This window comes from Melozone crissalis, unplaced genomic scaffold, assembly GCF_028551555.1.
Source record: "Melozone crissalis strain CALT ecotype California unplaced genomic scaffold, PUWL_Pcris_2 ptg000027l_1, whole genome shotgun sequence".
NCBI lineage: Eukaryota > Metazoa > Chordata > Aves > Passeriformes > Passerellidae > Melozone > Melozone crissalis.
In genome coordinates this window covers 87,972,690-87,998,101 of record NW_026535805.1, presented here as the reverse complement: position 1 = coordinate 87,998,101, position 25,412 = coordinate 87,972,690, and the positions used below count along the sequence as shown (strand labels likewise).

The 25,412-nt window shown below is 35.1% G+C and overlaps 1 protein-coding gene across 4 annotated transcripts in view; it reads right to left on the bottom strand.

Moving 5' to 3' along the window:
* GRIK2 (glutamate ionotropic receptor kainate type subunit 2) overlaps positions 1-25,412 on the bottom strand; it is a 352,900-nt gene that overhangs the window by 159,985 nt on the left and 167,503 nt on the right. For all 4 annotated transcript variants that reach the window (XM_054280406.1, XM_054280404.1, XM_054280407.1 and 1 more), the window contains 2 exons: positions 2,142-2,285; positions 701-808 (listed from right to left, as the gene is read on the bottom strand). In XM_054280406.1, coding sequence (XP_054136381.1) covers positions 701-808; positions 2,142-2,285 — 252 coding nt within the window. The remainder of the gene's footprint in view (positions 1-700; positions 809-2,141; positions 2,286-25,412) is intronic.

The window sequence follows — 25,412 nt, the reverse complement described above, 5'->3', positions numbered from 1 at the left end:
TAAGAGAAAATTAATATTACAAAGCTAGTCTTGTGAGCTGAAATTTTGGTAAAGTATGCTTTTTATGCTAGCATCTCCATTCAGTGATTTACAGAAGAAAAGGCAAATCTGCAGTATGGTCCCTTCCCTTAATTTCTGTTTTTATTTGTGCCCACAATTACCACCTTGGGGCAATAGCTGACAAAACTTGATCTGAAGATGAAGAAAAACATAGTTCTTACAGAAGACTGAACATCAGATCTAAATGCAAACTTCAAGACAGATGCCAGTTGCAAAACCTTTGCCTGCTGGTCACAACCATGTGAGACACTGTAGCTTCCTGCAATTGCCTCTTCATGGTAAGGTGGCTGGAGGGAAGATGATCTGACTTCAGATTATGATGGTGTCATATAGGCAGGCCAAATATCTGTACATGCTTTCTGAGCTCTTAAGTTCAAATATGGACAATACTAAGCTACATGGAAAGAGCATTTCCCAATTCTTTGGGCTCTCACTCCACCTCTGTACAAGAAACATTAATGTCAGAAGACAGCTAAACCATTGATGATACCAATTCTTAACTTTTTAGTACCACTTATACTGACTTGAGACCAGGTACACTGTTTTACATTACACAAGAAATACTGCTGTAAATGTTTTTAGAGGGTTTAGTTTTGTTTTGTTTGTTTCCCACTTCCTTGCAGGCAAATGTCTTACACACCTTTTCAAGACCTTCTTCCTTGAGGCTGATGACATCCAAATCAAAATCTGTCCTTAAGCCATTCGTTTTGTTGAAAGTTATCCTGCCTGTGAGGCCTTCCCAGTGGGCCTGTGAAGAAAGAAAAAACAATTTCTAGAAATAAATACCTTACCCTTTATTTTTTTTTCTCAGAAGTAGCAAACTGTCAAAATGGGATCATTAATTATTCATTTTATGTAAATAACTTACCTTGTGGCTGATTTTTTGTTTTTAAATATTTTGTGTTTATTTTTTGCTAATGAAATCAAACTTTATTTTAGTCTTCTAAAAAATAGACAATTTTTTAAACTTCCCGTATCAGGCAATAGATTCTATTGTTCTTTTCAGTTCTTTTACTGAACAAGATATACTGGACAAGATAAAAGGCTGGGGTTTTTTCATTTCTCCATCATTCATGCATGCATTTCTCCTTCTGCTTCCCTACATACTTCCCCCTCCCCGGTCCCCAAGCTTCAATCTGTTTCATTAATGCTGGACTTCATCTTTTTTCTCAGGAAATCTCATTCAAATAAAAGCTTACTTTTGGAAGATGCTGATTCCCCTGAAACCACACCAAGAAAGCAAAAATTGAGGTCAGTGAGCCAGCCTTCCTAAGCTTATTCCTCACTTTTAATAAAATGCAATAGCCTAACTTTTTTTATAACTTAAAATCTACCCTAGTTCTGAAACTATACAAAGTAGGAGAGAAAATGTGGGAAATAAAATTATTATTGGTTCCGTGAAGGAACCAATATTGGAAAAAAAACCTACATTCCACTGCAAATTATTCTCTTCATCAGAATATTTTGTATATCGGGATTGAGAAACACTGTATGAGGAGTTACAGTATGGGAGATTTGAGTAGTCTACAGTCTTGAACTGAATAGTCTTTAGCACCTTAAATCTTATAGCTTTGCTGTCCCTATCTGTCAATACCCAAACAGCATCTTGGGTAATCAAGGAGACATATAGTAATTCACTATAGAAAATTAAGAAAAAAATCAGTTTTAACCTGGAAGTAAAATTAATTCCTGGCCCCTTTAAACTTATGCCAGTGTTTAGTTGATGGATTTCTCATAATCAGTCTACAGTTTAGAGTTTCAAGTGTTAGGGGTTTTAATGCCACAAATGCACTACATAAACCTATTATCTACAAATATATGTTTTATGTAGAATGCAGTTATTTCACCTTTCCAAATATTTTAGTTACAAGCAATACTTCAGGAAAACCCACTTTCAAATAAAAATTCTATCTTGCTTATCAAACTCCATATATATAACAAGATGAGAGACAACCACCTAGTAAAAAAAATAACCAAAAAAAAAAAAAAAAAAAAGAAAAAAAGGAGTGAGAGCAAAAGAAAATGGAAATTGGGAGAAAAGAAAGAAAGCAGGGGAGCAGGCTGCTTTCTGAGTGACTTACCTCCTTGATGAGGGTCATGAAGCGCGTCCCGAAGCGCCATGGCTTGTGGCGGTTGCACTGCAGCGAGCTGACGGTCATCTGCGGGAACTGCTGGACCGCCACGGACACCACGTGCACGGCGTCGTACATCAGCGCCGCGTCCGTCTGGAACGACAGCACCACCAGCACCGTCAGCACACAGAAAGAGAAGGAAACTACAAATTAGCACTGCTAATTAATTTATTTCTGCTGAAGGAAATAGAAATGGCCCAGTTGCTCGTGCAGCGCTGCAAAATGTAGGCTTGTTGCCGTGTCATACGTGAGTTATGTCAGGATCTTCAGCAGTCTTAGCTTTTCTCGTTTTAATGCTGCAAAAAGGGCTCAGATAGCGACTTTTCAGGATCATGGGAGTACATGAGCATCTGATGACTCAAGTTACTTTAAAAAGCAGTACGTTAGGGAGCTATATAAATCACTGTGTGCATGTTTGATTCAAGTTGGTTATTTTCATGAGTGATGCAAAAGAAAAAAGGAAACAAGTTGAGAAAACCTTAACTGTAAAGCAAAGTGTACAGGTTCAGGAAGTAATGTTTTTTTTGTTTTGAAATTACAAAACAAGATTCCATCCCAACAACACTCATATGAATCATTAATAATTTTTAATGTGCATCAGTTCAAATCCCTATAGCAGAACTAATCAGTATCTTCAATAAATCAGAGGTAGATTAGAATTACATCGAAATGCACATTAATTTTAATAGTTTTCATGTCCCATCCTAAATAAATAGACTTAGACATAGTGTTTGCTAAGAAATGTTGTATTACCAAAGGACAGAGACAGCCTCTTAGTAATACTGTCATGCTGTACAAGAAAGTGATATTTCTCCTGTTCTCCCTGATAAACAGAGGCCTGGTAAGCCTCAGAACCAAAAGCACGAGAGGACCTTAGATTCAGCTGGTGGAAATGAGCGCTACACCATCTGCTCAGCATACCTTAGAGAAAAAGGACCTATTTCCCCTTCTCATTCATGTAATTAGTGAGCTGTGAAATTAGTTCTTTAATGGATAGGGAACCTGGAGATTATTGCACTTGTCACAATACAATACAATGCAATGCAAAATGAGCTTATATAGTGCCTTTCATGCAAAGGCATCCCGAGGCTCTTTACAATAAAACTAAACATAAAAATGCAAAAATATTCTACCATTATAGCCCATAAGCTACTGTTAAAGAGAAAAATACACACTCACATTTAAATGGCTCTCCCAAGGAGAGATTTCAGAATTCAAACAGAAATAAATCCTAATTTCAAAAAAGCTAGCATAAGAGGTTTCAATGATCTCAGGCTCCAAGCAGTTTATGCAGAGGTTTCAAATCAGTCAGAAAATATTTTTGCTGCCAAATTGTTCATTATCTTCAAGGCATTAAAGTGCTTTTAAGGCAAGCTGATATTTGACAAGGAGGTAGTGAAACACCAAAAAGCTGGAATGACATGCTGAGTAAGCGTCATGAAAAGTTTAATATTCTAGAAGCAAGACTTGGCAGTAGTCAAAGTCTAGACAACAGCTTTTTAAATAAGTGCAACACATAAATCTGACTCAGAAATGCAAACTGGTTTTTAAATCAGTTTAATTTCTAAAACTGTAGTCCTTGTTTCAATGAAGGAAAGCAGAAATTGCTATGAGGCTTTAACAAAAATATCCCACCAAGAAGCAATCAGAAATTCAACACCACCACCAACTGATTAATTCGATGCAAATTTGGAAGCAGAACTGTTAAGACCCATCAGAAGGAATCAAATGGACATTATGCCAGATACAGAACAACATGGCTGTCAAATTCTATAAGGCACTGAAGTGGAAATCTGTAGGATGACAAAAACCACCCAAAGATGTCAAAGGCACATGATAAGCTCCAGCAGATATATGTTGTGAGGGACTGGAACAGGTTGCTCAGAGATGTTGTGGATGTTCCCATCCCTGTGAGTGTTCAAAGCTAGCTTGAATGGAACTCTGAGCAACCTGGTCCATGGCAGGCAGGGTTGGGGTTAGATGATCTTTAAGGTTCATTCCAAATCCATAACATTCTATGATTCTGAAAATATGTTGTCAAAATCTGTTCATCAAAGACAAAGCAAATGAGGAAGAAAATGCAATAGTGTAAAGTCCATAACTCAGTTGACAAGCCCTGTCCTATCAGATGGATAAATCTGGACCCATATCTACCAGTTACTACTGTCATCAATATAAAGTTACAAACACATCACAAATTAAGTGTATCTAGATTTTCTTGCAAAGACAAATATGTTGCTAAAATTCTTTTTAAAAGTCTGAACAGTTCTTAAAATATTCTAGAAGAAATTGTCCTATTCAAACTAATACGGAAGTAAAAAATTAACTTTGATACATAGTATTCTTATTCTCTAATCAGTTTTGTACCAAACTGAATTGACTCATTAAAAATTTTAATGGAAGATATTGTACGGTTCACTTAATGCACAGCATGAGTCAAGCTTATTTTGTTGATTAGTAAAGTATGCATAAAGTTCATTAAATTTTAGCTCTTATGCTATCTTTACCTGCATATTATCTGAATAATACTTCTAAAGTAGAATAGCTTATAATTTTCATATGCAGCTCATTATTCTCTTCAAGATCATCTTTGTCTTCCTATCTTTAATCAGTAAACTTTTATCCTTGTGAGATAAATCCAGCTATATTTCAAAGGTCAAACTGTTCATAGCATTCTGCTTATTGTCTGATGGTCACTAATGTATTCTGAAAATTTTTGTGCATTAATTAAAATGATTCTTATGTTCTTTCACATGTGACTTCCTCAGCTGCATCAAGAATGAAAAGAAACTGCAAATGCTCACAAATGTATGCCTTCATTTGTTTCCTAGGTGACCATGACAATAGTATTCAATAAATGCATAGAAGTGACAGAACACTTTCACATTTTATCGACGTAGTCCTTGAAAAGGTGTGAACACATTAAAGCAATGTATATAAATTCTCTAATCCATTATGAAGCTTATTTCATCATATACAAAAAATAGTTTGTTATTGACTGGATTTCAGATCATAGTATCATCAGAAACAAAATTAATTCCGATTGACTGCAGTCACTGGTTTAAGTGTTTACGTACCCATTTCATACTGCAACAAGCTTTTCTTGCTAAGCTTGTGTTTATGGCACATGGCCTTCCAAGGCTTTAGAACAGAATGACAATGTTGCAATCCATTTGGCAAAAGTAGTATAAGTACACAAGGCAGGGCATGTTACATACGGAATGAGTTTTCCAGTAGCCCTTAAAAACTGTATTTTATTTCTTACACAAGATCAATGCCCGGGATAGAGCACTGGATGCAAAGTCAGATTGTTGGATTTGGGGTTTTTTTACTCCCAATACATCCAGTCTATTCATAGTCAGGTTTATGAAGGACAGAAATGACGTAGTACAATTTGGAGAGTAAGAACAGCAGCTGTTCTTTAATCTAAGAGCCTGAGCAAGTAGTAGATACTGCAGGTACAATGAGCAGGACAGCTTAATCAAACCTCCTCCCTTCCCAGCATAACTGTTTTAGGGAAAAGGAACATTACTCAGTCATCATTGCACAGTAAGGATTTGCAGTGAAATACTTGCTCATTTCAAAACCATCAAAAATGTCTATAATCACCTTAACCTATGAGCAACACTTCTCCTTTGATGATTACTTACTCTTTTATATTTAGTGACAATTTAACAAACAAGACATAATTATTAGCTAGAAAACCTTGAATAAATGGCATATTTCATAAACAAACAAAACACTTCTAAGTTTTTTGTTCTACCACCTGCCTTTCATTTTTCTTCATATTACTTTTGTATTTTAGGTAATTTCCATTGTAAGCACAGTGTACAGAAGTAGCCCTCTGTCCAAGGCTTTGTTTTTATTATCATTATTTTCCTTTGAAGACTGATTTTCTTATAGAAGCTTCCTCTTCTTTCTTTCTTTTGAACAACTTAAAAAACTTTATGCTCAAAAAGTCTGATGACACTTAGAAGTCAAGAAGCAAAGACTACCTACAGTGCAGGAGAGCTCCTCATTACTGACACTATTACCTTCCTTAGACTTTATCCTGTTCGACAAAAAATTGAAAAGTTGAATTTAAAAATTACTGGGTATAAACTACAGAAACAATGACTGGTTACATATAAAAATAAGATTATTATTATTTATAAAAATCTATAGTTTCTTTATTGTAGAGTCTACTAATGCTTGATCAGAAAGTTTCAAGGGCTAGATCTCAAATTTTGTTAGGACAACATGATTTTAACCCACAAAACAGAGTAACTAATAACATAAGAACTTTTTCCCCTGAATTCTTGTATAATGTGGTGCCAATGGTGCTAACATCACTCTACTTAATTCACTACATATTCTTGATCAGATGCCTCCAAACTCTACTTTCAAATCTACCCTACAAAGAGATTCTTCAAGAAGGTCCAGAACAAGAGATAAATATTGAAGAGAGAAAGAAATTTTACTTTGTCTTTCCCAGGTGTGTTAAAGAGTACAGAAATGAAGCCTGAATGAAAAATATTACCAAAAAACCCCAAAAAAGCTCTTATAAACCCAATAGGAGTCATTCTAACTTTCTGATGAATGTGTGAATTGTATTAGATTTAAATATCTTTCACAACCATGAAAAGAACTTCTGCACAAGCCCATCAACAAAAGACATTTCAGTTAGATGATGCCTGACAACTGCAGCACTATGCACACAAATTCCAGAGACCAAACTCACAGAAAAAAATGCTACTACTACTCACAGAAAACTCTCCCACACTCAAGGCAATTATAACAAGTGAATGAAATTAAGAAGAAATGGCTTGCAAAACTAGTTCCTCCCCAACTCAGCTAATAAAATCTATTGTCCCTGAAATCATTTCACTTAATTCTCACTTGCTAACACATCCCACAAAACCATTTTGCTAAGTGAGATTTAATAAATCTTTCAGCCTGGGATTAAATTTTACTGTTTTATGAACTGTTAAATTGCATTTTATGCTTATTAATGCTCGTGTTTTCTTACTTCTTGACACATTCCTAATTCCACTCTAGGGTACAATTATGAAAAGAGCACAGATATGTTTTTTCACCCCCAAAACTGCATTCCAATAGGGAACAAGATATGAGCACCAGTAAGCTATAAACAATGTTCATCTAACTTTAAAAAAATCAGGGTTTTTTTTCAAAATCCTCTAGTATTTTAAACAATACATAGATGATTAAATTATTTCTTTAACTTTTAGTGATCTAGTGAATTTTAACAGGGGGTTGGTTTGCGGTGATTTTAAGTAGAGAAAAAATAGATGCAGATCATTTTCTCCATCACCAAAATACTTAACATCCAAACAAAGCAAATTACTTATTTCATATAATATCAAAGAAAACTTTACACTACTTAAAATTCTTGAACTTTTTTAATCTAGAAAAGTGAGCTAGTCAGGTAATTTTAAGTTTTAAAGTGTAAATTTTTCTTACACAAAAAGGCAAATGAAAAGAAAGGATTTCCTCTTTTGCCTCAATGCCTTCTAGTTTGATGTACAATTTGAATTGAAATAGCAAAGTGGAACATGAACAGTGACAAATTTTTAGAAAATGCAAAAGAAGGAAGGAATAGGAAAAGCATTCCAAATGATAGGAATATGGTTTCCACATTTTTTGTCATTGCATTGTCAATGTAGGAAAGAATATACATTCTTTTATTGACAGAATAAGCATGTATTACCTGATATAAAAATTTGAAGTGGTAGAACATCGCTCAGAACATACTTGGATAGTAATGTCATTTAATAGAATATTTAGGTGTTAAGAAACTGGACGTATATGAAAATTAGTTAGGTGGGTAGCCACTTATTGTAGCTTGATTTTAATTCATTGCAGGTGAAGCTTTCAGAGAACTTAAAATTTTGTCAGAAATAGACACAGAATATCTGCTTAGGAAGTAGCTTAAACACATTTCCCTGAAATAACAACAGCAGAAGTATTTTTCCCATCTGCTTGATCTTTGATTAAGACCAGGATTTAATTTTAGCAAATAAAATGTTAAAGATTAACAATATAACCTGAAGTGAATAGGAAAATTTTGAATTATTTTTTCTGACAAGGACACCTTGTCATTCTTATGAAGTAAGAGCTTAAATCTTAATTAGGAAAGGAAATTTTATTTAAAGGAATAAGAAATGTTAAGGAAACTTCTCTGTCTGACCAGTTACTCACACCACCTGAGCTGGGACAGAAGCCCTTCTGCAGCCACACCATAAATCATTCAACCTATATGGTAATCTACATTTATCTGGAATAATGGAATAAACACTAATAGAATGGCGATTTGGGGCAGAGGGGAAGAGACAGAAGTAAAAAAATATATTTCTAATTATATTTTTTTGAAATGTATTTCTTAGATATTCTGTTTTCTGTGATTTGATCCTGTAGATGTCTCCTCATATCATAAACTCTACTAATTCAAGAATAAAGTTACCTTCGGTGTGTTGCTTGCAATAGCAAATCAACTGATTGCATAAACCTTTGCAGAATGTGCCTATAATATACAATTAGGAACAAGATGTTATGATGTTTTTATTTAAGTTCTAGAGTTTTATATATATATAAATTTCTACATATACTTAAAAATGAATGGAACATTTCCAGATCAAAGATATTCTGAAGCACTTTCTCAACCTTCCTTTTGAACTTCAGAAATTACGGTATCAGCTACAATTTTTTTTTTTCCTCAAAAAATACCCCATTACACTCTTATATACCTTAGGGACAGATAGCAAAAACCTAATTACAAGGAACAATGGGTCACTATTTAGTCTTTGGTAGTCTATTTCCTTTCATCTGTTCTCAAATTCAAAAAATCAATATGATTGTGATCACTGCAACTCCATCAACCACATCCACAATAAAGACCTGTCTGCTACTATTATATTAGCTCAGCATTCAAGACTTATCACACCCCATGAAAAGTCCTTCTGCCTGAGCAATTCATAACTAATTACAGAAAGGTCTTGCTCAGCATGAACAGTGAATACCTTTGTACCCACATGCAACAAGAAAGTACACCTGGCAATGGAAATGAGAGGCATAAAGCTAGTATAACACAGAGATCAAATGCAAATCTGATCAAAAATAGAGAGAAAACCCCACACATTCCAAAGAATGAATCTCTAAATATTCAATTTTTGTATCCCGTAAAAATAGTACGCTGTTTGAGGATTTTAGACCTTTCACATCTTCAAACTTGGTAGGTAAAATGACAAAAGCATAAATTTATATTGGTGATTTTGAATGCAGATAAAAGAGTTGTGAGTATTCATAATAAATATCCTTTTCCTGCTTTAAATTTCTCTTCTTTTACAAAGGGCTAATGATACTGACTTTATTATCTTCAGCAAAAAAGATGTTTATATGTACAGTATTGCAAAGTTCGGGTTTGCAGGAGAAAACAAATTGTTAAACAGTAGAAAACGTAAGCAACCCATGAAAGAATATTCATTTATTTCAAAATAGAATTCTGCTTTATACCAGTCTTTTATAACTCTTTTATTAATTTATGTCCTATGGCTCTGTTCTAAATAAGTAATGTTTTTTTTTTCTTTTGAACTAACATGCCCTTAAAATCAGTAATACCTAAAGAAAAAGGTATTAAAAGACACACTACTGGCCTGTGTCAATCTTTGTTTTAGATTTTATAAGTAGATATTTTATGTGGAGATTTTTTATCTTTGGGATTGTTTAGAGGTTTGGAGTTTCTTGGTTCTGTTCTGTTTAATTTGAGAAGCATTTCTATTTTTAGATTCCTCATTGTCTTTTTCATAAATCTTTGATCAACTTGTCTGTTATATGCAGATGATAGTCTAGACGGATTACAGAAAATCAAATTGATCTTGCAATATTACTCTTTTTTTTCTTTGCCAGTGTGCCTCCACCAACTGCCTTTCACTGTATAATTACTTTTTCATTTCAATGAAGTTCTCCCTTAATTAATATTTATTTTAGAAAAAACATTTTTTTCATGTTATGATGCTAGTTGTAATAATCAGATTCTCATAAATTGCTGATTCCAGCTTCACAGAGTAGACACAATTAAATACATTGACTTATTTAAATTAGACACATTTAATTTCTATTAGAATCTGCTTACAGTAAGGCAGTTTATTCAGTGATTGAAAAGCTGCATTCTGATTTGTGACACTACTTTTCTAGGCTATCTTCTAAAATTGCCCTCACAAAAGCAGCTATCATTGCCTGTTATTCTAATATATTAACTCACAAAAATTTACCTAATTTAAGAACAGCTTCAAATTGTTGTGGTTCAAGCAAAGCTGAGTAAGTTTTAATGGGATCCTCCATGGCTAATGAAGAGAAGTGCCTTGACAATAAAATCTTATTTGAAATTTTAGGTACTTAGTTATGCTTGAATAGCAAAGCACACAGACATTAAAAGTATATTAAAAATAAGGGTATACAAATAAAGTAAGAAAAAAAAAAGAAAGTAGAAAAATTAGGAAAAGAAAGAAAAGAAAAATTGTTGTGTGGAATTTATGTATATGAACTTCTCAAAACTTACAATTCACTTGTAGCAATTCAGTGCTAGAAGGAATACAAGCTTATTAATAGAACTCAAACTGATATTGCTATCATGTTAGACAGAGATGCTCATTTGGTGAACATAAGAACCAACTACAGTCTTCATAGTGGTCAGGGTTTTTTTCATATGTATTTGAAACTTGGTACGTTCAATAAAATTTGTAGCAATATACAGAATTCAAATTCACGGTGATCCATCCTGAAAATTTTGGAACTCTAAGCACAGTTCACTTTCAAAGGGATATTTATATTGTAAAGCCAACTGATAGTATATAATTTTCATAATTACTAAACCAAAAATAGGAATTGAAAAAACTGAATATTCTTCCAGCTTTTTTCAATTTGCCATCAGGATTTCATCCATCAGGGTAACAGTCAAATTACTTCACTGCATCTAAATCTACATTTAAAAATAAAAATGTGCCCAAGCTTATGCAGAAGTTTTAAGAACTTCTTTGCATATCTCTGACTAATCTGGTGAGAACTTCTTTTTCCTGAAATGTATGTGTACCTCTTAACTATGCTTGAGCAAGATTTAAAAACATATTTTTCATATCATTTATCTTATTTTTCAGAACATTGTCCATGTCTGAAATTGCAGACTATAAGAAACAAGAAAGAGAAGAGAAGAGAAAGAAAATCAAGGAAATATAGAAGTATTTAACCTCAGTATTACAAGGAAAATCAAGGAAATCTAGAAGTATTTAACCTCAGTACCATAAGGAATCCTAGTTCTCTCATTCATACTCACAAACAATTCTCCTAACTAAATGGCCTTTGACAGATAAAGCAATACATTAGTCTTGTCTCTAAAACTAAATGGAAGAGATTATTGATCAGGTGTGGAAAAATTGGCAGGAAATAATATAATATTTTTATGCTCGCTGGATAGAAAGCAAACTCAAAATATTGTGTCACAAAATTAAAATCACAAAGGATCACGTTTCACCTAGATGCCTAATGTTATGGTCTTATCCAAACAGGCTGCTGTGCAAAGACTCCTATACAGAAATAAACTCAATCAAGTTAAAAATTTTATCATCTTATTTTATTCATCTTGTAGTTCCTATCAAAATTTTCATGGACAGTGGAATGACGCATATTCATAGAAGGGAAATTGTTTTTCCTGATGCTCTTAATTTAAAATGTTAACTTTGGCCGTTGATAAAAAACGTCCAGATATCATGGAGTGCAGTAAATGTCATGGCTGTTTAGAAAAACCTTTCCTGACTGGTCATCAATAGGTCAAGGCAGCAGGCAGCACACAAATGATATCTGCAAGACAGTAGTTTCTTCCTTTTAACGTGATTATCTATTTCATCTCCTACTCTAATGAAATTGGGAAGGCCTGAGTAATATAAAGCTCAAAAGGCAGCTATTTTAAAGTCTCAAAGTTATTAGCAGTTGATTTCTTTACAATTTTTAATCTAATATTTAATTAAAAGTGCAATAAAAAATTATCCAGTTACAAAAATCACAAAAAGCCTTTGAGTTTCAAGGAGGTACAACTATTTCCAATTTGTCAGAAAGAAAGCAATGTCAGAGAATTATTTCTGCAGAGAATTAGCTCTGCATGAGTTCTTTATATTGAAATATCTGAGAAGAACCAGTCCATCCATACAGTGTAGTAACTTAAGAACCTCAATCTCACAGAGCTCTAGTTCACTAAAAACTGACACAGGAACAGCAAAATTTGGCACCAGACCATCAGTAGGACAAGACTGCCAAAGCATAGGTAGGAAGCACCTTTTAATCACTTCTCAATTCTCATAACTTCTTATTATATTTTCCATAGAACTGCTAACTTTCTACATTATGTAGAAGAGCTTTCCTCTTGCAAGTGTGTTTTTACAAAGTTGATGTATAAGAGTCTACTTACATAAGCATTTAGCTAAATTAATTAGATTGAAACAAAATGCTTTTACCAGGCTTGTTTTGACATTTTAAACAAGTATTAAATCTATATTATTTACTTTCCTTTCTCTATGCGGCTTTTTCTATATCTATTTTTGCTTTAGTCTGTCACCAAAACAAAAACAACACTTGCTCACTCATTTCCCTCATTAAGATTTGTTCTCACAATAATTTTTGAAGGCTTCCTTACTGCGAAATACTTGCCACAGATTTTACTTTTGAACAGCAGTGAGCTTTTGAAGTGAGTCTCCTGATGTGCCACACCACAGAGCAGTGCTCTGGCACACATCATGAAGAGGTCTCACAATGCATAGGCTCTCTTAAAACAAAATTCACTGCAAGATGGGATTGAGGGCTGTACTTTATGTGCTCCATCTGCTAATTGGCTTTGTCCAAAGGAATGGACTAGCGAGAGTCTGGAAGCAAAGTAGCTGGAAATAGAAGAGTATGAAATAAGAAGTGTCAGGTTCTTGGCACCAACAGCTTTGCTTTATGAGGCTGCCTCCAATGGGCCTTTTCACTTGTTATTGTAGCCATGTCATAACTTAATTCCAGCGACCACTTGAGAAAATCTGGTGCCATCTTCAGGTATAATCTCTTTTGTTACTATTCTGAAAATATTAGTCTTATCTTTATGCCATCTCTAATTCAAGTTTGCAAATCCTGACCCTGTTTATTCAAAAAAAAAAAAAAAGAAAAAAAAACTTTGATTTGAAACAAGCAAATAAAAACTTTATGCCCTGAAAGGATGGTGGCTACTCGTGTAAAGTATGAAGAAAGGAAAAATAATCAAGCATTTCCAACTCTACAAATATGAAGAATGGAGAAGCAATGTGTGTATGCAATTTATTTATAGAAGATAATAGCTTTTTATAGTGGTCAATAGAGGGCTGGTTTGGGAGTCATTTGTCAGACTGCACAAATGCATGAGAATTGAAGATGGGAATGGTTGCCTTTGGCTCTAACTGTTAAAAACCAGTTATCAATCTTCATCTAAGTCTTCCAGGAGCTTCTCTTGGTGAGCAATCGATACTGCATTTGCCACAATAGCTTATTTAATTATTTTCATCCTAAATATCCTGTCAGCAGGGGGAAGTCTTCCTGATTTTAATTAATTTTGAGATCATTGATTTTTTTTGCCTTTTCCTTTCCTGTGGTTACACATGCAGACACAAAGGCACAGACACACATTTTTAGCCTGCAGGCTATGTAAGATGTATGACAAGTCCTTGGTGAAAACCCTGCCTATAACTGCAGCATACCTAGGTGACATGCAGCTTTACTTTTAAATCTTTAACCTTCAACTGCTGCAAATGAGCCTCTGGCATCTAAACCTAGTTGGGCAAAACAGTAAATTGAAAGCGTGTTTGCTGAATATTTTTCAATTAAAGAATCTTTAAATCAATCGGCAGTAAGGATATCACAGCCACAAGCCTGCTATAATTTACAGAGCAACACAAAGACAGCAAATGGAACTCAGAGAACTGAAAACAGTAGTGGAAATCATGAACTTACATTATATTTGCAAATAAATAAAGATGTTGCACTGAGGGATATCACTAACACCTAAAATAAAAGTGCTTTAGGCTCTCGAGTGCTGTATCACATTTCCCCTGTGCTAAACAGTAAAATCAAACAAGACAGAATGCAAGTCATTCAGAACAGAGTCTAAAAATTTGTAAAACACAAGCTCATAACGGAAGTTAAAGAAAAAAGGTTTAGTCTGTACACCTAGAGAGAGAATAATGCATCTTCTACATGAGAATCCTCGCTTCCCATTCTCAGAGAAAACGGTTAACCCTGTTAATCTCTACATTGTAAATGGGTGACATGATTGCTCTTGGGACACCCAGGAAAAACCTGGATTCAGGAAATGGAACACAGACAGAAGTCCACTTTTTCTCTTAGAGTAATATTTGTATTTCTGTATAAAAAGCGTTGCTAATCAAGTAAAAAAATATTATCTGAGCCCCCCAAAAAGTTTAATTGCTTCTTGGTCTGCACATAGATCTACCTGTATCAGAGATACTCCAGCATAAGTAACAGGCTCATTAAGAAAAAGGAAGTTTCCATTTAAAAAAAAAACCACTCAAAAATATGAATAGCTGAAAAATTGTTTATCTGGTGTTTAAAAAATCAGATGGCTTCATTTCAGTCATATGTATAGCGTGTAATTCCATCTGTGTCACTTCCACATTTTTAGGAAAAGGAGACGGGAAAAATCCCACCAATCTGTAGTAAATAAATTTGCAATTACACCAATGAAGAACAATTAAAATCTACATACGTTCTAGAGTAGCTAAAAACCTCTTCATTCATAGCTCAACTGCCAGAGCTCAACTTTATTGTTGTAGCTAATAATAAAGCAATTATATATGATTATTCTTATTTAACATTGCATGGAATAATCGTGGAGTTACTTACTTTAATAAAAAGAATATCATTTCACAAATGCCAATACGTCAGAAACAAGGCAAAGAGACACATTCCATTTTAATGCCACTGTACAAGGCACAGAATTTTCTGGATCAACAAATGTCAGAAAAGATACAGTATTGCAGAAGAGAAATTAGAGCAACATTAAAGGAATATATAATATCATAAATTACCCTGACTCTAGCTGCAGTCTTGAAAAGAGAAGCTAATGTACAAGCAGCGCAGTAAGTTATAAATGTTTTCCATCAATATTCTTAGCTCAAACTTTGGACAGTGTTTCTATGTACAACTCTTCATCACAAAATGGTTTTCTCCACTATCTTTCCCTGGAAATTATAAAAATTGCCTCTAGAGTGAATCTAGTAATTTCTTTCTCTAAGTCCATGAAGCTTAAACACATTATGTTTAAACCTGAGAAGCAAGTGGCATTATTTTTTCATTACAAATTTAAAAAAACGGGGGCATTTAACATTATTTCAGTTTGTTAAAATCTGAACAAAATTATCAGATTAAAGTACTAGTAAAACCCCATCACTGTATTGCCCTTGGATGAGCTACTGTTGTATAAATAGCTATGTATTAAAATTCTGAGAAAGTCACTCTCTCTGCCACAATCCATTAAGCACTGTATAGTATTAACACAACTGAAAGAATTTGGAAAGTAGATGTTTGTTTGAAAAATGAAAGGTGGGAAAAACAAGACCAGGAAGCAGCTCTGTACTTCAGAGACAAATGCAGTTCCTCTCACAGATGTTCCTGAGGGAAATAAACAGCAGCAGCAAGGCCAAGTCAAGAAAGCTCTCTGAGAAGAAAAGCAAGATTGCAAAGCACTCCACCACATGCTCACATTCCTCTGGGAACTGTTATCTTGCTCAAACAAATCCAACTCACTAAAACTGACAGTTGTGCACTGCTCTTTATTCTTAAAGGATTAGCATTAGGGAAAAAATATGAAATGGAAGTATCTTTCAAGATGCAAACTACATGAGAGACTATCTAATCACTGCTGCTAAAGATGGGAGTGTGTGCTGAGACTCCAGTCTCTTTTCCTTGTGCATGACTGGCACAAGAGATCTGCTGAGACACTGCTTTTCAAGATAGTTTACATTCTTAAGATGAAAAAATAATAAACTGAGCCATCAAATTATCCTTAGAGAGCAGTAATATATGAAAAAACCTCTTAGAGACTGAACACCTGTTTACATACACATTTATGAACATTTCAGAGCTATTATTTGGATGTACATAATACACGTGGCTTTGTGCATGGATTTTTCCAAGCATACTGCCTTTTAAAAAGTTCATCCCAGTGAACTGTAGCTTTACAGAACAAATTGTTATAGAATTCATTTCTATAGCTTCAACCATCTAAAAACTACTAAGAGAGCCATAAATTAAAAATTGTGATTCATCTTGATATCCTGATATTAGAGCAAGCCTAGACTTATCATTTACGCTGTATACCCTACTTTGAGTAAAACCCTCTTGGCAGATTTCAAGCATCTCATCTTATAAAAATCCAAGATCTGAATGGAAACTGTACTGTGCGATTTCTATGAAACAAATCAAATTATCATTATATAAGTATAACAAACTCTAATCCACCCAAGTTAAGTCCAAGGGAGTAAACTGCTCCATTGGACATTACTGTGCTCCTTATAGAAGTTAGACAGGATGCCTCACAGCGGAGGTGATCCACAAATATGGATTCCCTTTTCTGCTAAGCAAATGGCTCTTTAGGCAAGCTTCAGCAATTCTTTTTCTAAAAGGATTGGAAGTATGTTGTTGCTTTATCTAAAAGGTGATTTCAGATACAAAAATGAGAACAGATCAAAACATATCATAAACAGATCAAAAAATCATAAAGGTAGTATTGCAAACAAAGAGTAGCTGAACACAATTCCAGTTTTCTTAAACCTGTTCAATCTTTACTGTGAGAGGTGGAAAAGGGAATAAGAGATGTCCCACATTTAGCATTTATCTGAAGTACTTGGATAATAAATAAAACATATAATGTTAATTGTAACAGACCAGACAGAACAGAAAACACACTTGAGCTTACTGCTCTAATTCAAGCAGTAGGGGCAAAACATTTTTGCCTCAAAACTTAGTGTTTTCCTGTTTAATTCAAGATTATGCAAAACAAAAAGAAGACCCAGGATATACCTTAAGAAATGTGGAAACTAACTAGACTTGTAAAACTGAAGATGCAAAGCCCATTGAGACCCGTCTATCTTTGTTTATAACCATTTTCATTTCTAATAGAGAGTTAGACAGTATTTCACAGGTAGTATTTCACTAGTTTTAGCATGCACATTGACTGCCTCCTCAGCCATAAACTCATAAACACCTACTCAAAGTATGAGTAAATGTAGTATGAGTATATTTCCTAAACATATTTTGCTGTCCTGACCTCTCTTATTCTGAACAATCAGCAGTTCAGATTGTTCCACTCCTGTAATTCAAAACACTGCACAATAGCTTATGGAGACATTTTAGCAATATTTTGAAATTAGCACCTGTACAGCGGCTAGATTCCTTGGACATTCTTCCACATGTTCATTTAAGCTCAACTTCTTAATCCTTATCTTGAAGGGACTTGCCACCAGGATCACACAGAAACCCTGAAGTGACAAGCAACTGCCTCAGGAAATGGATACTGGACACATCCACTGGTGCTAGAGATCTTTGAAACAACTGATTAAGATTCACAAAGGTCAAGTGCAAGAGAAAAAGCTTTCCTAGAAGGGGAGGATGGAGAAAGAGAGTTCATTATCTCTGCTTGTAGTGCAGACGGGTTTCTCTGCCCAACCTCAACAATACCCTGCCCCACTCTCCCCCTGATTACTTTTACTTGCTGAAACACTACTAAAATAGTTAGCCACTAAGGATTACAAGAGTATTATGTGAAACATACAGAGAAGTAAGAAACTCTGTCAATAATGCAATTTAAATGGGTTCAAGCTATGCTAAGCAAAAATCGTGATATCAATACACACAAAAATACACAATAAATAAGATACAGAGCTCAAGAAAAACTAAAAAAGGACTCAAGGAGATTACCTTTTCTATTTATACTGGAAACCTTTCTTACAAAAAATGAAATTATCAGAAGAGTTAATCTATTCTTGCTACTTTACTAGTAGGTCCTCAGGGTGAGTGCAGTAGAGATGCTCACATGCCTAAACCTATTTCAGCTGCAGGTACAAATAAAGTGGCAGAATAAATGATTTCCAGATGAGGGAAATTTCAAATTGCAACACAAAAATGCAATACTTGTGAAACATATCCAGTGTGGTTTTTCTATCTTATCAAGTTCACATATGAACAACACAGATATTAACAGATATTAACCACTGCAAAAAAAAAGATTAAAAAATTAAACCAATTTCAAGTTCTTCCAAAACAGATTACATAGAAGAAATTTAGTAAATCCAGATTACAAAGGGAAAAATCTTGCACTTTTCTAATTAAATGCATAATCATAGATGCAGATTCATGTTAGCAATGCTAAATGTCTTCTGTTTTAATGAGCCATTTGAAATGAAATGGTTGCCTGCAATTAGACATCTGCAGTCCAAGGACAGCAAGCCAACTGTGTAGTCTGTCTGCCAGAATTACAGTTGCATTCCTCAGCAGGACAATAAGGAGAATGGATAATTGTAATTATAACATATACATCCCTTAGTGTTCTGTGGTTAAAAGAGTGTGAACAACAAGGGCTCTTAATACATTTAATTGCTGGCTGCTAATAAAGGGTTGTCAAAAAAAGAATCATTTTTAAAATGCATTCCAATTCCACCGCGAATTACAAACCAAGGTCACTGAGTACCCACCTGAGGACAAATATCCCAGTAAACTATCTCAGACCCTGTGCATGTCTAGTCACACAAACCTGGTGTTCAGAAAGTTTCAAGCTCATATGAAAGCAAGTTGAAGTGATGGGAGACACTGGAGATTATTCTAGAGGGTTTAGCACATGTGTAAATTTTCTACTCACATTCACTTTGCAAGCTTTTTTCATGAAATCTTGAATGAAGATCTTAAATACCTTTTAAGATGTGTGTATTTCTACACTTAGATATATCTGGATATTTCACCTATAAAAATGTTTCCATTCCCTTATAGGAATAAGAGAAAAAAAGAAATTTAAATTTATCTGTTCAAACTCAGGGCAGAAATCACAGCTGCATTCCCTGAGAGAATGCTTCTCTCACTTTGCCATATTATAAAAAAAGTAAAATAGAATTTAATTACCTTCAGATTTTATCCTTCATTCAGTGCTGCTCAACTTTGCACTTTGCTGTGAGGATTCAAGAGCAAAGACCTTATTATTTCTCCTGTCTTTGCTATATATTCTGAACAGGGATTGAAAATTCACTGTGATATTACTATAAGTTTTTCTGCAGCAAGCAGTTCCCTGAACTGCTCTATTCTGTGAAATCACACTGATTTTTTATAATATAATTCATTAATAGTATCGAAAAAATAAGTGAGAGCATTGTACAAAAATAAGAGTTCTTCCAAGCTTATACACAAGCTATCATGTTCAAGTAAGATTTCATGTTGTGTAAGATTTCTTTAATGCAATTTCTTTCCTCCAATTTTATTTTCATTGGTTCCTAGATGAAGCTGAAACTGAGATTTTATACTTCTTGAATTGAATAGATTCAATTTTCCAAATGTGACACTTGACTAATTCATTGTATCCTCTTAAATGCTTCTCTCAGGTCAACCAACCAACTTGCTGAATTTCTATAATTTTTGAAGCTGTGAAAAAGATCTTTATTCTTATACTCAGTATTGTCACACTGAACCTTTAGGAACCCAGACCTCTGAATGCAATCCACCTGCCTTATGGATCTCCTTACCCAATGCACAGGACATTTCAGAACAAAACCCATCTTAGTCAGCACTCTAATTCAGCTAGCCAGTAGCAACAGCTCAGCACAAAATAAAATCTCTTTCTTTTTTAAATGTTTGAGAAAGTGTCAAACCTCCATAACAGAGGCATCCAAAGGTTGCAAACCTCTCCTCCTCAGCAGGCCTCAGACACTGATTTGTAAAGAGAAGACAACTCACTCCTATTGTAAACTTTGTTTCTATTTAACCAGAATATAGAGAAAACTCACATTCTCCTTGGACTGGCAGATGGGAAGCCTGTTAGAGTACAAAAAATTAGGAAAAAGAAAACTAGATATTTGGTTGTGGATGAAAAAAAAAAGTTATTAGATTCAAGTCTTCTAAAAGCATAAAGCCAAACTTTGGTTTCCAAGTGCTACTTAGGAGTGGTTGAGATACTCATCCTGTTCTTCTCTGACAACACCTGTCTTCAAAGTAAAGATAAATAAAATATACTGCATCGTTGGAAAAAATGATTTTGTATTATAAGATTCTGAACAGAAACAGCTAACATTTTCTAGATCTTGCAATTACCTTTTTCTTCTTTCAGTGGAGAGAAGAAAATATTAGGAGGACATCAAGTTGCAAGCCAAAGTCTAACTGGGCTTAAAAATGCTAAATGTAAGACATTACGCTGGGCATAAAACACAAATAATTAATATTTGTGTAATTATAAGTTCTTCTTAAACTTGATGTTCAAAAAATTCTGCAAATTTCTTTCTCTGCAAATTTCTGCAAATTTTCTTTCTTTCTCTCCCCTGTACTATTTATTACCTTCAGTACCCTTGTCAATTTTTCCAGTTAAAAACCTCTGGTCTTCTATAGTAATCACCATAATCGCTGTGATTCTCATGCTGTCTACACAAGCAATTACAGATGTTTACATTCTATGCTGTCATACTTCATTCCTTATTTGTATGTTCCAATGAATGACATGGCTCCAAGCAATTCATGAGGACATGACTCAGCTAGTTCTTTTTAAAGCACGAAAAGAAAAGCATTACTTGCAAAAGCCATCCCTATTCATTAACTTTCGCTAAACTTCTGGATTACCACAGACATATTGCTACAAAGCCAATCAACAGTTTATTTCACACAGTTGTTCTTCATTTTCTATTAAAAGTACAGAGCAGCCAAGTAGAACTATATTTAATGAGGACTGGATCTCTTCTTTGGACATTTTCATTATGAGGTGTTATTCAGCGTACAAAAGTTATTTCTTTTATCTGCCTATAGAGTAGAAAAGTGCTCTAAAGAAATTCTTTGCTTCACAGAATCACAAAATGGTTTGGCTTGGAAGAGAGCTTAAAAACACTCTATTTCCAAAACACCCTGCCACGGACAGGACAGCTCCCAGTAGACCAGGTTTCTCAATGCCCCATCCAATCTGGCCTTGAGTATTTCCAGGCATGGGGCAACTTCTCTAAGCAAATTGTCCCTGTGTTCACATCCGCACAGTCAAGAATTTCTTGCTAATATTTAATCTAAATCTACTCTCCTTTCAGTCTGAAGCCATTATCCCTTGTCCTAGCACTACATGCCCTTGTGAAAAGTGCCCCTCCAGCTTTCTTGTAGGCTCCCTTCAGGTACTGAAAAGCTGCTCAAAGGTCACCCTGGAGCTTTCTCTTCTCAATGCTGAATAGTCACAATTCTCTCAGTCTTTCCTTTCAGGACAGGTGTTTTACTCCTCTGATCATCTCTGTGGTCCTCCTCTGGACTTGGTCCAACACGCCGATGTCCTGTTCTGGGGACACCAGAACTGGACCCCAGAACTCCAGATGGGTTCTCAGAAAAGAAGCATAGGGGAGGAAAATCACCTCCATCAATCTGTTGGTCACAATTCTTCTGATGCAGCTCAGGATCGAATTGGCTTTGAGGGCTGCAAGCACACATTTGATCGGCATTGCTTGGATCAATGGCATATTGTATGAAGTTCAACAAGGCAAAATGCTGGATCCGACACTTCAGTCACCACATCCCTATGCAACAATACAGATTGTGGGAACAGCGGCTGGAAGGCTGCCCAGCAGAAAAGGACATGGGGTTATGGTCAACAGCTACTGAACATGACCAGGACATGTGCCCAGGTGACCAAGAAGGCAAAAGCCATACTGTGCCAGCAGAAGTAGGATAAAGATTGTCCCCCTGTATTTGTCATTTTTGAGGCCATACCGCAAGTACTGTGTCCCATTCTGGGCCCCTCACCTCAAAAAAGACATTGAGGTGTTGGAGCACATCCAGAGAAGGATGATGAAACTGGTGGAAGGTCTAGAGAGTAAATCCTATGAGGAGTGGCAGAAGGAGCTGGGGTTGTTTAGTGTGAAGAAAAGGAGGCTGAGGGAGACCTCTACAGCTGCCTGAAAATAGGTTGTAGCCAGATGGATGCGGCCTCTTCTCCCAGGCAACCAGTGACAAGAGGAAATTACCTCAAGCTCTGCTAGGTGAGGTTCAGGTGAGACATCAGGAGGAATTTCATCACTGAAAGGGTAGTTTAAGAGTTGGAATGGGCTGCCAGGGAGATGGTGGAGTCACCATGCCTGGAAGTGTTCAAGAAATGACTGGACATGGCTCTTAGTGCTAGGATTTAGTTGGCATAGTGGTGTTTGTTCAAAGGTATCTTGGAGGGCTTTTCCATCCATAATGATTCTATTGCCAGCCCATCTTCACCCTCTCATCCACCAGCACCCCAAGTTCTTCTCAGCAGGGCTGCTCTCAAACCCTTCAACCCTCAGCCTGTATTGACAGCAGAGTTGCCCACATCCAGGTCGAGCACCTTGCAGCTGGACTTGTTAAACCCCATGAGGTTCCCATGGGTGCACTTCTTGAGCTTCTCCAGGTGCCTCTGGATGGCAACGTGTCCTTCTGGATGGCAATGTAAACTGCACTGTTGCATGGCTTTGCAAGGGTTCCTCAGGGTGAGAGAGATAGACGAGAATCTTGACTCCATGATCAGAAGGCTGGATTTATTTTTTTATGATATATACTACATTATTACTATACTAAAAGGAATAGAGAGAAAAGTTCAGCAGCTGCTAAGCTAAGAATAGAAAAAGAATCAATAAACAAGGGAGGTCTCTGTGAATCTGTCCCAGAGAGCTTGGTCCCTGATTGGCCCTTAATTGTAAACATGGAACATAGGCCAATCACAGGTGCACCTATTGCATTCACAGCAGCAGATAACAATTGTTTACATTCTCTTTCTGGGGCCTCAGCTTCCCAGAAGAGGGAAAAATCCTAAAGAAAAGGATTTTTATGAAAAGATGTTGGTGACACTGCACCACTCAGTTCAGTGTCATCTGCGAATTTGCTGAGGGTGTACCAGAGAACGCCACTTGTCACTGATGTCCACTGGGCTCTGAGTCATTGGCCTTTATCCTCTGGATGTGACCATCCAATCAAATCCTTATCCACCAAACCATCCCCCATCAAACCCAACTCTCATCAGTTTAGAGAGGAGGATGTTGTGGGGGACTGTGTCAGAGGCATTACAGAAGTCCAGATAGATGACATTTTTAGCACCTCCCATGCCCACTGATGTATTTGCTCCATTGTAGAAGGCCACTAGGTTGTCCAGGCAGGACTTACCCTTGGTGAAGCTGTCCTGGTTGTCTTGAATCACATCCCTGTCCTCAAAGGCTCACAGTAAAATTTTTATGTCTGAGTAAAGTGGAATAAGAAAAATTTCTTCAAAAATTAAAAATTATACAGATAGTGAACACTTTTTGTTCTTTTCTTTCCATTTTTTTCTCCCAGCATTCATTGAACCTAATCAGAATGGGACACAGGAGAAATATTAAAATTCTAATGACCAGTTGCAGTTTTGTCTGTAATAGATTTCTACTTTCCCAGCATTAATTAAGAATAGTTTTCACATTAGAAGGAAAAATGAGACTCCAAATTTGTGTTTAACAATTTTTTGTCTGTTTTTTTTTAATTTCTTAATAAAACAATCCTAGCCAGACACATAAGATTTAATTCTCCTGTTAACAATGTTTAAATGAGTAGATAAACTTTTCTGATTATATACATTATATATTGCCATTATATTACATAATGGATTTAATGTCTATTTTTAAACATTAGAAGAAAATATTTGCCCTTCTCTAAACAGCTTTAGCCTTTGAAGTGTGTCTACATCTGCACCAGACAGTTATCTAAAAATGCACTAAAAAAGGTAAATAGAGAAATCATTCAATCATACAGAACTGTGGACCAACAGAGGGGGTTATAATATCCTTTGCTAAAACAATGCAAAAAATCTTTATGCTAGATTGAAAGATATTTCATTGGAATCCATGAAATTAAAATTTTAGCCTTTTGAAAAGGGCATTCAGTGCAGAGCTTCAACTATCTACTTAATTTTTCAAAGCTCAATTTGTGAAGAAAAACCTACCAGACTATTAAAAAAAAGCCTTCATTCTATGATCCTGTTAGATATCCACTCTACACTTAGACATAATTATTCATAGATTTGAATAACAGCTTTGTGCACTGTCTTTAGGGGGGTTGTGTCTACAGAGGATAGCTGACTTCTATTAGTAATTTCTAATTTAATTTCTATAATGAACTAAACAAATGAGAATTCCACACATGAATAATACATATTCCAACAAAAAACCTATCTCTACTCTCATAAAAGCAGCAGCCAATCACTCTTTTCTTCTTCTTACTTCCCATCTCTTCCAGGTAAAATTATATTTGAATAATATATTATTTATGGCTGAGGCAAAAATAATTTTAGAAGTCTTTGGAAAACTAATAAATTAAATACTGGTTTATTTTCACAGCCTATAGCAAAAGTGAAAAACAATCATAGAGTATTTTAGAAATGTCTGCAAAGAAAATACATTGAAATTCAGGTCTTGTTGACTCTGACAGACTTGTGTCTAAAGAACCAAGTACGTAGCTGGACCTTATACATAGCCATAAACCACATTTTAGGATATAGTAACCAGAGTAATCTGACCTGAATTTAGTAAAAAAAAAGCTTAGAAACTTAAGTGAACATGCAGCTCTAACATTCTCAGGTCTCAATATTTTTTACCACTCTCCAGTAATCCACCAGTCTTTGAGCTTGTTTGTTCAAGCAATTCTGTCAAATATCAATTCTGATTTTTAAAGTATGTCTCTCAGAAATACAGAGTAAAAACTAAAAATATACATTCAGTTTAATCTCACAAAAAATGGACCCAAATCCTAATATACTTTTAACATATAAGTGAATTCCTACAAATAAATCATTTTTCTGTTCCAAATGGTTTTTATTGCACATTTTAGGTCTTAAAATAAGTATACATCAAAATCAGTAATTTTTTTACAATTTTCCAATTTTTACAATTATCTCTCTCTGTTTTCACCTACTGTCAGGTTCTTTAGGACAAAGTCATTAGTTTG